General features: G+C 38.5%; 1 protein-coding gene across 6 annotated transcripts in view; it reads left to right on the top strand.

Moving 5' to 3' along the window:
• The window catches only part of LOC121369005, a 29,386-nt gene extending 16,840 nt beyond the window's left edge, over positions 1-12,546 (top strand). For 3 of the 6 annotated variants that reach the window (XM_041493808.1, XM_041493799.1, XM_041493816.1), the window contains exon 2: positions 8,435-11,392. In XM_041493808.1, the coding sequence (XP_041349742.1) occupies positions 8,513-9,727 (1,215 nt within the window). In that variant the 5' untranslated portion in view covers positions 8,435-8,512 and the 3' untranslated portion in view covers positions 9,728-11,392. Of the gene's footprint in view, positions 1-8,434; positions 11,393-12,241 lie in introns of those variants that run through there. The other 3 variants (XR_005957544.1, XR_005957543.1, XM_041493832.1) reach the window with 3 other exon arrangements.
• The last annotated feature ends 437 nt before the right edge of the window (positions 12,547-12,983 follow it).

The following is a 12,983-nucleotide window of genomic DNA, read 5'->3' as shown; positions in this document are numbered from 1 at the left end:
ATTGTTGAGTCCAGTCGTCACATTAAACTTAAATGTTGTTAACCAGTACCTGATGCCACAGAGCTATAGTTTGGGTATTGTTGAGTCCAGTCGTCACATTAAAGTTAAATGTTGTTAACCAGTACCTGATGCCACAGAGCTATAGTTTGGGTATTGTTGAGTCCAGTCGTCACATTAAAGTTAAATGTTGTTAACCAGTACCTGATGCCACAGAGCTATAGTTTGGTTATTGTTGAGTCCAGTCGTCACATTAAAGTAATGTTGTTAACCAGTACCTGATGCCACAGAGCTATAGTTTGGGTATTGTTGAGTCCAGTCGTCACATTAAAGTTAAATGTTGTTAACCAGTACCTGATGCCACAGAGCTATAGTTTGGGTATTGTTGAGTCCAGTCGTCACATTAAAGTTAAATGTTGTTAACCAGTACCTGATGCCACAGAGCTATAGTTTGGGTATTGTTGAGTCCAGTCGTCACATTAAAGTTAAATGTTGTTAACCAGTACCTGATGCCACAGAGCTATAGTTTGGGTATTGTTGAGTCCAGTCGTCAAATTAAAGTTAAATGTTGTTAACCAGTACCTGATGCCACAGAGCTATAGTTTGGGTATTGTTGAGTCCAGTCGTCACATTAAAGTTAAATGTTGTTAACCAGTACCTGATGCCACAGAGCTATAGTTTGGGTATTGTTGAGTCCAGTCGTCACATTAAACTTAAATGTTGTTAACCAGTACCTGATGCCACAGAGCTATAGTTTGGGTATTGTTGAGTCCAGTCGTCACATTAAAGTTAAATGTTGTTAACCAGTACCTGATGCCACAGAGCTATAGTTTGGGTATTGTTGAGTCCAGTCGTCACATTAAAGTTAAATGTTGTTAACCAGTACCTGATGCCACAGAGCTATAGTTTGGGTATTGTTGAGTCCAGTCGTCACATTAAAGTTAAATGTTGTTAACCAGTACCTGATGCCACAGAGCTATAGTTTGGTTATTGTTGAGTCCAGTCGTCACATTAAAGTTAAATGTTGTTAACCAGTACCTGATGCCACAGAGCTATAGTTTGGGTATTGTTGAGTCCAGTCGTCACATTAAAGTTAAATGTTGTTAACCAGTACCTGATGCCACAGAGCTATAGTTTGGGTATTGTTGAGTCCAGTCGTCACATTAAAGTTAAATGTTGTTAACCAGTACCTGATGCCACAGAGCTATAGTTTGGGTATTGTTGAGTCCAGTCGTCACATTAAAGTTAAATGTTGTTAACCAGTACCTGATGCCACAGAGCTATAGTTTGGGTATTGTTGAGTCCAGTCGTCACATTAAAGTTAAATGTTGTTAACCAGTACCTGATGCCACAGAGCTATAGTTTGGGTATTGTTGAGTCCAGTCGTCAAATTAAACTTAAATGTTGTTAACCAGTACCTGATGCCACAGAGCTATAGTTTGGGTATTGTTGAGTCCAGTCGTCACATTAAACTTAAATGTTGTTAACCAGTACCTGATGCCACAGAGCTATAGTTTGGGTATTGTTGAGTCCAGTCGTCACATTAAACTTAAATGTTGTTAACCAGTACCTGATGCCACAGAGCTATAGTTTGGGTATTGTTGAGTCCAGTCGTCACATTAAAGTTAAATGTTGTTAACCAGTACCTGATGCCACAGAGCTATAGTTTGGTTATTGTTGAGTCCAGTCGTCACATTAAAGTTAAATGTTGTTAACCAGTACCTGATGCCACAGAGCTATAGTTTGGTTATTGTTGAGTCCAGTCGTCACATTAAAGTTAAATGTTGTTAACCAGTACCTGATGCCACAGAGCTATAGTTTGGGTATTGTTGAGTCCAGTCGTCACATTAAAGTTAAATGTTGTTAACCAGTACCTGATGCCACAGAGCTATAGTTTGGGTATTGTTGAGTCCAGTCGTCACATTAAAGTTAAATGTTGTTAACCAGTACCTGATGCCACAGAGCTATAGTTTGGGTATTGTTGAGTCCAGTCGTCACATTAAAGTTAAATGTTGTTAACCAGTACCTGATGCCACAGAGCTATAGTTTGGGTATTGTTGAGTCCAGTCGTCAAATTAAACTTAAATGTTGTTAACCAGTACCTGATGCCACAGAGCTATAGTTTGGGTATTGTTGAGTCCAGTCGTCACATTAAACTTAAATGTTGTTAACCAGTACCTGATGCCACAGAGCTATAGTTTGGGTATTGTTGAGTCCAGTCGTCACATTAAACTTAAATGTTGTTAACCAGTACCTGATGCCACAGAGCTATAGTTTGGGTATTGTTGAGTCCAGTCGTCACATTAAAGTTAAATGTTGTTAACCAGTACCTGATGCCACAGAGCTATAGTTTGGTATTGTTGAGTCCAGTCGTCACATTAAAGTTAAATGTTGTTAACCAGTACCTGATGCCACAGAGCTATAGTTTGGTTATTGTTGAGTCCAGTCGTCACATTAAAGTTAAATGTTGTTAACCAGTACCTGATGCCACAGAGCTATAGTTTGGGTATTGTTGAGTCCAGTCGTCACATTAAAGTTAAATGTTGTTAACCAGTACCTGATGCCACAGAGCTATAGTTTGGGTATTGTTGAGTCCAGTCGTCACATTAAAGTTAAATGTTGTTAACCAGTACCTGATGCCACAGAGCTATAGTTTGGGTATTGTTGAGTCCAGTCGTCACATTAAAGTTAAATGTTGTTAACCAGTACCTGATGCCACAGAGCTATAGTTTGGGTATTGTTGAGTCCAGTCGTCACATTAAAGTTAAATGTTGTTAACCAGTACCTGATGCCACAGAGCTATAGTTTGGGTATTGTTGAGTCCAGTCGTCACATTAAAGTTAAATGTTGTTAACCAGTACCTGATGCCACAGAGCTATAGTTTGGGTATTGTTGAGTCCAGTCGTCACATTAAAGTTAAATGTTGTTAACCAGTACCTGATGCCACAGAGCTATAGTTTGGGTATTGTTGAGTCCAGTCGTCACATTAAAGTTAAATGTTGTTAACCAGTACCTGATGCCACAGAGCTATAGTTTGGGTATTGTTGAGTCCAGTCGTCACATTAAAGTTAAATGTTGTTAACCAGTACCTGATGCCACAGAGCTATAGTTTGGGTATTGTTGAGTCCAGTCGTCACATTAAAGTTAAATGTTGTTAACCAGTACCTGATGCCACAGAGCTATAGTTTGGGTATTGTTGAGTCCAGTCGTCACATTAAAGTTAAATGTTGTTAACCAGTACCTGATGCCACAGAGCTATAGTTTGGTTATTGTTGAGTCCAGTCGTCACATTAAAGTTAAATGTTGTTAACCAGTACCTGATGCCACAGAGCTATAGTTTGGGTATTGTTGAGTCCAGTCGTCACATTAAAGTTAAATGTTGTTAACCAGTACCTGATGCCACAGAGCTATAGTTTGGGTATTGTTGAGTCCAGTCGTCACATTAAAGTTAAATGTTGTTAACCAGTACCTGATGCCACAGAGCTATAGTTTGGGTATTGTTGAGTCCAGTCGTCACATTAAAGTTAAATGTTGTTAACCAGTACCTGATGCCACAGAGCTATAGTTTGGGTATTGTTGAGTCCAGTCGTCACATTAAACTTAAATGTTGTTAACCAGTACCTGATGCCACAGAGCTATAGTTTGGGTATTGTTGAGTCCAGTCGTCACATTAAAGTTAAATGTTGTTAACCAGTACCTGATGCCACAGAGCTATAGTTTGGGTATTGTTGAGTCCAGTCGTCACATTAAAGTTAAATGTTGTTAACCAGTACCTGATGCCACAGAGCTATAGTTTGGTTATTGTTGAGTCCAGTCGTCACATTAAAGTTAAATGTTGTTAACCAGTACCTGATGCCACAGAGCTATAGTTTGGGTATTGTTGAGTCCAGTCGTCACATTAAAGTTAAATGTTGTTAACCAGTACCTGATGCCACAGAGCTATAGTTTGGGTATTGTTGAGTCCAGTCGTCAAATTAAAGTTAAATGTTGTTAACCAGTACCTGATGCCACAGAGCTATAGTTTGGGTATTGTTGAGTCCAGTCGTCACATTAAAGTTAAATGTTGTTAACCAGTACCTGATGCCACAGAGCTATAGTTTGGGTATTGTTGAGTCCAGTCGTCACATTAAACTTAAATGTTGTTAACCAGTACCTGATGCCACAGAGCTATAGTTTGGGTATTGTTGAGTCCAGTCGTCACATTAAAGTTAAATGTTGTTAACCAGTACCTGATGCCACAGAGCTATAGTTTGGGTATTGTTGAGTCCAGTCGTCACATTAAACTTAAATGTTGTTAACCAGTACCTGATGCCACAGAGCTATAGTTTGGGTATTGTTGAGTCCAGTCGTCACATTAAAGTTAAATGTTGTTAACCAGTACCTGATGCCACAGAGCTATAGTTTGGTTATTGTTGAGTCCAGTCGTCACATTAAAGTTAAATGTTGTTAACCAGTACCTGATGCCACAGAGCTATAGTTTGGTTATTGTTGAGTCCAGTCGTCACATTAAAGTTAAATGTTGTTAACCAGTACCTGATGCCACAGAGCTATAGTTTGGGTATTGTTGAGTCCAGTCGTCACATTAAAGTTAAATGTTGTTAACCAGTACCTGATGCCACAGAGCTATAGTTTGGGTATTGTTGAGTCCAGTCGTCACATTAAAGTTAAATGTTGTTAACCAGTACCTGATGCCACAGAGCTATAGTTTGGGTATTGTTGAGTCCAGTCGTCACATTAAACTTAAATGTTGTTAACCAGTACCTGATGCCACAGAGCTATAGTTTGGGTATTGTTGAGTCCAGTCGTCACATTAAAGTTAAATGTTGTTAACCAGTACCTGATGCCACAGAGCTATAGTTTGGGTATTGTTGAGTCCAGTCGTCACATTAAAGTTAAATGTTGTTAACCAGTACCTGATGCCACAGAGCTATAGTTTGGGTATTGTTGAGTCCAGTCGTCACATTAAAGTTAAATGTTGTTAACCAGTACCTGATGCCACAGAGCTATAGTTTGGGTATTGTTGAGTCCAGTCGTCACATTAAAGTTAAATGTTGTTAACCAGTACCTGATGCCACAGAGCTATAGTTTGGGTATTGTTGAGTCCAGTCGTCACATTAAAGTTAAATGTTGTTAACCAGTACCTGATGCCACAGAGCTATAGTTTGGGTATTGTTGAGTCCAGTCGTCACATTAAACTTAAATGTTGTTAACCAGTACCTGATGCCACAGAGCTATAGTTTGGGTATTGTTGAGTCCAGTCGTCACATTAAACTTAAATGTTGTTAACCAGTACCTGATGCCACAGAGCTATAGTTTGGGTATTGTTGAGTCCAGTCGTCACATTAAAGTTAAATGTTGTTAACCAGTACCTGATGCCACAGAGCTATAGTTTGGTTATTGTTGAGTCCAGTCGTCACATTAAAGTTAAATGTTGTTAACCAGTACCTGATGCCACAGAGCTATAGTTTGGTTATTGTTGAGTCCAGTCGTCACATTAAAGTTAAATGTTGTTAACCAGTACCTGATGCCACAGAGCTATAGTTTGGTTATTGTTGAGTCCAGTCGTCACATTAAAGTTAAATGTTGTTAACCAGTACCTGATGCCACAGAGCTATAGTTTGGTTATTGTTGAGTCCAGTCGTCACATTAAAGTTAAATGTTGTTAACCAGTACCTGATGCCACAGAGCTATAGTTTGGGTATTGTTGAGTCCAGTCGTCACATTAAAGTTAATGTTGTTAACCAGTACCTGATGCCACAGAGCTATAGTTTGTGTATTGTTGAGTCCAGTCGTCACATTAAAGTTAAATGTTGTTAACCAGTACCTGATGCCACAGAGCTATAGTTTGGGTATTGTTGAGTCCAGTCGTCACATTAAAGTTAAATGTTGTTAACCAGTACCTGATGCCACAGAGCTATAGTTTGGGTATTGTTGAGTCCAGTCGTCACATTAAAGTTAAATGTTGTTAACCAGTACCTGATGCCACAGAGCTATAGTTTGGGTATTGTTGAGTCCAGTCGTCACATTAAAGTTAAATGTTGTTAACCAGTACCTGATGCCACAGAGCTATAGTTTGGGTATTGTTGAGTCCAGTCGTCAAATTAAACTTAAATGTTGTTAACCAGTACCTGATGCCACAGAGCTATAGTTTGGGTATTGTTGAGTCCAGTCGTCAAATTAAACTTAAATGTTGTTAACCAGTACCTGATGCCACAGAGCTATAGTTTGGGTATTGTTGAGTCCAGTCGTCACATTAAACTTAAATGTTGTTAACCAGTACCTGATGCCACAGAGCTATAGTTTGGGTATTGTTGAGTCCAGTCGTCACATTAAACTTAAATGTTGTTAACCAGTACCTGATGCCAGCTATAGTTTGGTTATTGTTGAGTCCAGTCGTCACGTTAAAGTTAAATGTTGTTAACCAGTACCTGATGCCACAGAGCTATAGTTTGGTTATTGTTGAGTCCAGTCGTCACATTAAAGTTAAATGTTGTTAACCAGTACCTGATGCCACAGAGCTATAGTTTGGTTATTGTTGAGTCCAGTCGTCACATTAAAGTTAAATGTTGTTAAACAGTACCTGATGCCACAGAGCTATAGTTTGGTTATTGTTGAGTCCAGTCGTCACATTAAAGTTAAATGTTGTTAACCAGTACCTGATGCCACAGAGCTATAGTTTGGTTATTGTTGAGTCCAGTCGTCACATTAAAGTTAAATGTTGTTAACCAGTACCTGATGCCACAGAGCTATAGTTTGGGTATTGTTGAGTCCAGTCGTCAAATTAAACTTAAATGTTGTTAACCAGTACCTGATGCCACAGAGCTATAGTTTGGGTATTGTTGAGTCCAGTCGTCACATTAAAGTTAAATGTTGTTAACCAGTACCTGATGCCACAGAGCTATAGTTTGGGTATTGTTGAGTCCAGTCGTCAAATTAAACTTAAATGTTGTTAACCAGTACCTGATGCCACAGAGCTATAGTTTGGTTATTGTTGAGACCAGTCGTCACATTAAAGTTAAATGTTGTTAACCAGTACCTGATGCCACAGAGCTATAGTTTGGTTATTGTTGAGCCCAGTCGTCACATTAAAGTTAAATGTTGTTAACCAGTACCTGATGCCACAGAGCTATAGTTTGGGTATTGTTGAGTCCAGTCGTCAAATTAAACTTAAATGTTGTTAACCAGTACCTGATGCCACAGAGCTATAGTTTGGTTGTTGTTGAGTCCAGTCGTCACATTAAACTTAAATGTTGTTAACCAGTACCAGCGCTGCACGAAGAAACCTGACGCCTCTATGCAAACTGATCCCGCACTATACTTTCTTGTAAAATGTATAATATTCTTAGCTCCTTACTCCTTATTCCTTCCTCTACCTTTTTTGTTGCTGTCCCCCTGTCCTAATTTTTCTTCTTTTTCTTCTTTTGTCGCAAGAAATGTTGTAATTGTGTGTGCAATTTGAATGATGGATTTGATGTAAATATGCTGGTATTTGGGTTTGTTTTCACATTCACGTAAAGAAAACCAGATGTCAGTGGTAAATCACAGAGGTCGGTGTGTACAGACATTTCATTTTGCCAAACAATTTATATTTTGTAGGCATACTTACATATTTATAAATAAAATAATATAATGTGCACATTGCGAGGAATGGTAAGTAGCAACGGATTACAATTGATAAAGTCAATGATAAATGGGTAATACATGAATAGTAATAGTATATAATATAGTAACACAAGTCATGTCTGTTCTACGAGTGGTAGCAGTGGTCAGATATTTACACAATTAAATGTTGATGGCAATTTGTAAAGAATTTTCTTTTTATTTTACAATAATGTTATTTGGGGTGGTATGGGATTAAAACTTAATAAATTAATGTTTTATATGAATTTTATCTTTATTGATTATGAAGTAACATGCCAATTCATTGGTTCCCTTTTCACGCAAACAGACATTAGTCTCAAAATTAATGTTTAAGTTTAAATGTATTAATATGTATGGGTGTGTTTCTGCACAGTAGTAGGCTAATAAAATAAATATAGAAAGAAAAATAAATATGTGAAGAAATCAAAACAAACATTTTACCAAAATATACAGTGTACTTTTTGTATCATATTACAAAGCATAAAGGCGTACTTATTGTTTATTATAGTAATCTTTGGACGGTGATGTTATCATGCAAGTCTTGGTGTAAAGACTTTAGATCTGTAGTTCGCGCCAACACATTAGATTCAGTTTCAGTGTGTTTCTTTTTTTAACTGGTATCATACTCGCCAGACCCTAAAATCCATGGTCGCCTATCGGACTATCTGTGTTACTTTTATTAGTCGCCTTTAGCCAGTAGAGGTCGCCACGGGCGATCGGGCGACTGCTAATTTTCATCAGTCTTATTAATAGTATTTTACTCACATGGTTTACCTTCTGTGCTCTATATTTTCAGGTCAACAAATTCTGCATTAAAAGAAAGTTGAAGATGAATACATACTCTTCCTGCAGACTCCATATTTAGCCAGACAAGATGCAGAGCAATATGCTTTGTCGCTGTTCGCGAAGAACAAAATGTATAACATTTGTCTTTTGTGTCGTAGTTTCATCATTTACGTTAATATGGAGGTTATTTGGAACCTGGCCGTTGTCCAAACAGCGATTCTATTACGAACCTGTGCGTCAAATTGTTACTAATGAGCCCACGAGTCACGTTATTAGAAATCAATCCAATCCTTACCAATATATGTTTGGTCCCGCGCTAGTGCCTAACATTCCAGAAGAGTATTTCCATTCGCATTTAAATGACAAATACATTATATACAGATGCGACGGCAATGGTTTGTGTGGTGGTTTGGCTGACAGAGAGGAAGGTATCGTGGCCGGGTTTTTAATATCGCAGATGGTGGGAAGAAAGTTTGGAATCAGGTTTACGGTACCCTGTGACATATCAACGTTTCTCCAACCGAATCTCGTCAACTGGACGGTGGACACCGGAAACTTCCGAAGTTTCACGATGAGACGAGTGGAAGTGATTGACCACGATGCGTGGAAGTTAAGAGAACAAATGATCAAGATGGATTTAAATGTGTCCTATCCAGAAGATGTTGTGTATTTTAAAGTCAATCAAGAATTCATACAGTACTTGTTGAAAAACAAACATTTCAAGACTCTGAAATGGGCCGTCAATTTAACAGTTCCAGAAATATACAATGTAATTTATCGAAGATTATTTCAACTAAGACCGCACTTAGACCAACAGTTCCACAAGTTTCAAATCCGCGCCAGAGCGAGGAACCGAAAGCTTGTGTGTACGCAGATCAGAGTTTGGAAGAACCCTACAATACCCAATGACTACGACCCTGGACAAAGGCTGGATCTAAACATCATTTGGGATTTTTTAAAACAATACAACGACAGTAGTAAATATAGTATATTTGTTTCCACAGACTCTGAGGACGTTCGAAAGACTGGCGTGAGACTATTTCCGGACGCCATAGTGGATATTGGCGGGAACATCGTCCATATTGAACGGTCTAGCGGCCAGCAAGTGTGTGGCGGGTTTGCTAAGGTCATACTGGATCAACTGGTTCTCTCCACGTGTGATGTTTTAATACTCACATCTAGTGGCATCGGCAGAATCGCGTCTTTCGTCAGAGGAACCAGCGACGAGCTGTACTGTACGTCCAAGGGCAAAGTAGAACGATGTTCTTTGTCTGATCCTGGATATATCCCATATGGGTGGTAGTTCACGTCATCTGAACTGTAGGTCTATATGTTCATCAGATCCTGGATATATTGTATATGGGTAGTAGTTCACGTCAGCTAAACTGTAGGTCTAAAGCTTCATTAGATCCTGAATATATCCCATATGGGCGGTAGTTCACGCCTGCTGATCTGTACATCTATAGGTTCATTAGATCCTGGCTATTTCCCATATGGGTGGTAGTTCACGTCAGCTAAACTGTATGTCTATATGTTCATTGGATCCTGGCTATATCCCATATGGTTGGTAGTTCACGTCTGTTAAACTGTAGGTCTATAGGTCCATTAGATCCTGGATATATCCCATATGGGTGGTAGTTCACGCCTGCTGAACTGTACGTCTATAGGTCCATTAGATCCTGGATATATCCCATATGGGTGGTAGTTCACGTCTGTTAAACTGTAGGTCTATAGGTCCATTAGATCCTGGGTAGTTCACGTCTGTTAAACTGTAGGTCTATAGGTCCATTAGATCCTGGGTAGTTCACGTCTGTTAAACTGTAGGCCTATAGGTCCATTAGATCCTGGATATATCCCATATGGGTGGTAGTTCACGTCTGCTGAACTGTACGTCTATAGGTTCATTAGATCCTGGGTAGTTCACGCCTGCTGAACTGTAGGTCTATAGGTTCATTAGATCCTGGGTAGTTCACGCCTGCTGAACTGTACGTCTATAGGTTCATTAGATCCTGGGTAGTTCACGCCTGCTGAACTGTAGGTCTATAGGTTCATTAGACCCTGGATATATCTCATATGTGCGGTAGTTCATGCCTGCTGAACTGTGTCTGTAGATTCACTAGATCTTGGATATCTTCCATATGGTTGGTAGTTCACTTCATGTTCTTTTGTTGATGCATTCGGAGCATGTTCGTTTTCTGATTCTGAATGTGTCCTATATGACTGGGAGTCACTTCAGCTATAGTGTACGTATATATTATATAGGTACATGTATATTAGAAACAAAATGGACAATATTTCACAATTACGGGTAATCGAAAATCGATTCATCTTAATTTTCCTCTAGGTAACTAGTTTTTCAGTTACATGAATTTTTATGAACGTAAGCACTGAATTGCCTAATCAGGTACATGAAACTGGCACTGAGCAGTATTCATCAAGTTTCGCGGTTCGTGTTAATTCAAAGATGCGTAACCGACACGTTAACAGAACTACGTTTTGCGTTAAATAGTGTGCCCTGAAACCATGTTCCTTTTCTGTTCCTCTAAGATTTAATGAATAGGGGGTTTCTGACTTTTCTGAATTCTGAATTCTGAATTTATCTAGATGTATGATGGTATAGCAAGTGATATACCAAAGGTCGTGGTGTGTGCTAAAAACTTGTTTTTTATTTGCTTTTTATAATAACCTCAATGGACTCATTCTTTAACTGATCACATCTTATGAGATCAGATTTTGTTAAACAAACAGATCACATCTTGGCCCAGATTCTAATTTAAATAGTTGTTTATCTTGTAATATAAATGCATTAAGAGTAGGTAGGCCTATTCAATAAACTTTAGCACGAGCGGGATGTAGCCCAGTGGTCAAGCGCTTGCTTGATGCGCGGTCGGTCTGGGATCGATTCTCGTCGGTGGGCCCATTGAGCCATTTCTCGTTCTGGCCAGTGAAACAAGAGTGGTATATCAAAGACCGTGGTATGTGCTCTCCTATCTCTTGGATGGTGCGTATGAAAGATCCCTTGCTACTAATGGAACAATGCAGCGGGTTTTCCTCCTTAAAACTATGTCAAAATTACCAAATATTTGATATCCAATAGCAGATGATTAATAAATCAATTTTTTCAAGCATGATACGTTTACCAACTCTAAGATGGCCGCCAACATTAAACATGAACACTCGTGATAACGTATTTAGCATTACACACTATGTTATACTTTCTGTTGTGAATTCAAAAAGTTTGTATAACCCATATTTATAATGACACACACATATATAAATGACATTGCATGTGTGACAACCATTTTGGATATCAAAATGGCCAACATGATAAAATATAGGTACCCGTTATGTCAAAGCAAATACATGCTAATGTTACGTTTTGATAAAATAACAACCATATTATATGAACACACATCATAAGTTATAAGCAACATAGAGATACATCCATCTTACATCCATTTTAAATGAACACTCACCATATATTATATATGGTATCAGCAAACAGAGGTGTGCTTTGTGTGTTGTAGTTTTCATAAGCATTGTACAAACAGATACCTGAACATCAATTGTCATCACCACTATCGCTCGGTGATTGTAGGGATAATTCGTCATTTGTGTTAGCTTTGTTGTTGCAGCTATAACCAGTTTCTGATAATTTGTCATTTGTGTTATCTTTGTTGTTGCAGCTATAACTAGTTTCTGATAATTCGTCATTTGTGTTAGCTTTGTTGTTGCAGCTATAACTAGTTTCTGACAATTCGTCATTTGTGTTAGCTTTGTTGTTGCAGCTATAACCAGTTTCTGATAATGTTTGCAGAAGCCAACCTCATGCTGGGACAAATAATCACAGTCAGGTTTGTGGAACAGACCGAGTTTAAAAAACGCCCTGTAGCCCACACATGCTGATGTATCCTGGAATTAGCCACAAGCTTCAAGGACTATATCGAGTTTCGGTCGGAGTTTAATGCAGTCCTGTAATCGAGTGTCTGGGTCATGGATTGTCACGGGGATTCTAGGATTCTATAATACCCGTAACTGAATAAAACACGATTATCAAAATATCTCTCCTAACTGTATATCTATTAGATCTCTCTGTAACAGGCGGTTAAACCCTAGTATGGCTCGTCTATAGGTATGATCAGAGATACGATCTTATATATTATTATAGCACGTTTAGCTCACTAGAAACACAACAAAACACAATACACTTTGGAATCTGTATTAATCTACACTGACAAATGTACAGCCGTAGTAGTTAATTAATAACAGCAATAATAACAACCCAGAACTGATCACTTAATTAGTTAATCTCTAGGTGTCTAGTTACACAATATGCGAATCACTTCACCGTTACACCACACCCACACGTGTGATAATTGAGAAACGCTTCCAGGAGAAGTTAATTAATAAAGGAATTACAACACCATTCCTAACTGGTTAATTTTTAATTAACCCTTACTACTCGTTCAGTAACGTGTGATAATTTAGGAACGCTTCCAGGGGAACTTAATTAATAAAGGAATTACAGCTCTATTCCTAACGGGTTAATTTAATATTAC

This window comes from Gigantopelta aegis, chromosome 1 (assembly GCF_016097555.1).
Source record: "Gigantopelta aegis isolate Gae_Host chromosome 1, Gae_host_genome, whole genome shotgun sequence".
NCBI classification, from domain to species: domain Eukaryota; kingdom Metazoa; phylum Mollusca; class Gastropoda; order Neomphalida; family Peltospiridae; genus Gigantopelta; species Gigantopelta aegis.
Note: the sequence above shows the minus strand (reverse complement) of the source record. Positions and strands in the feature narration are given on the sequence as shown.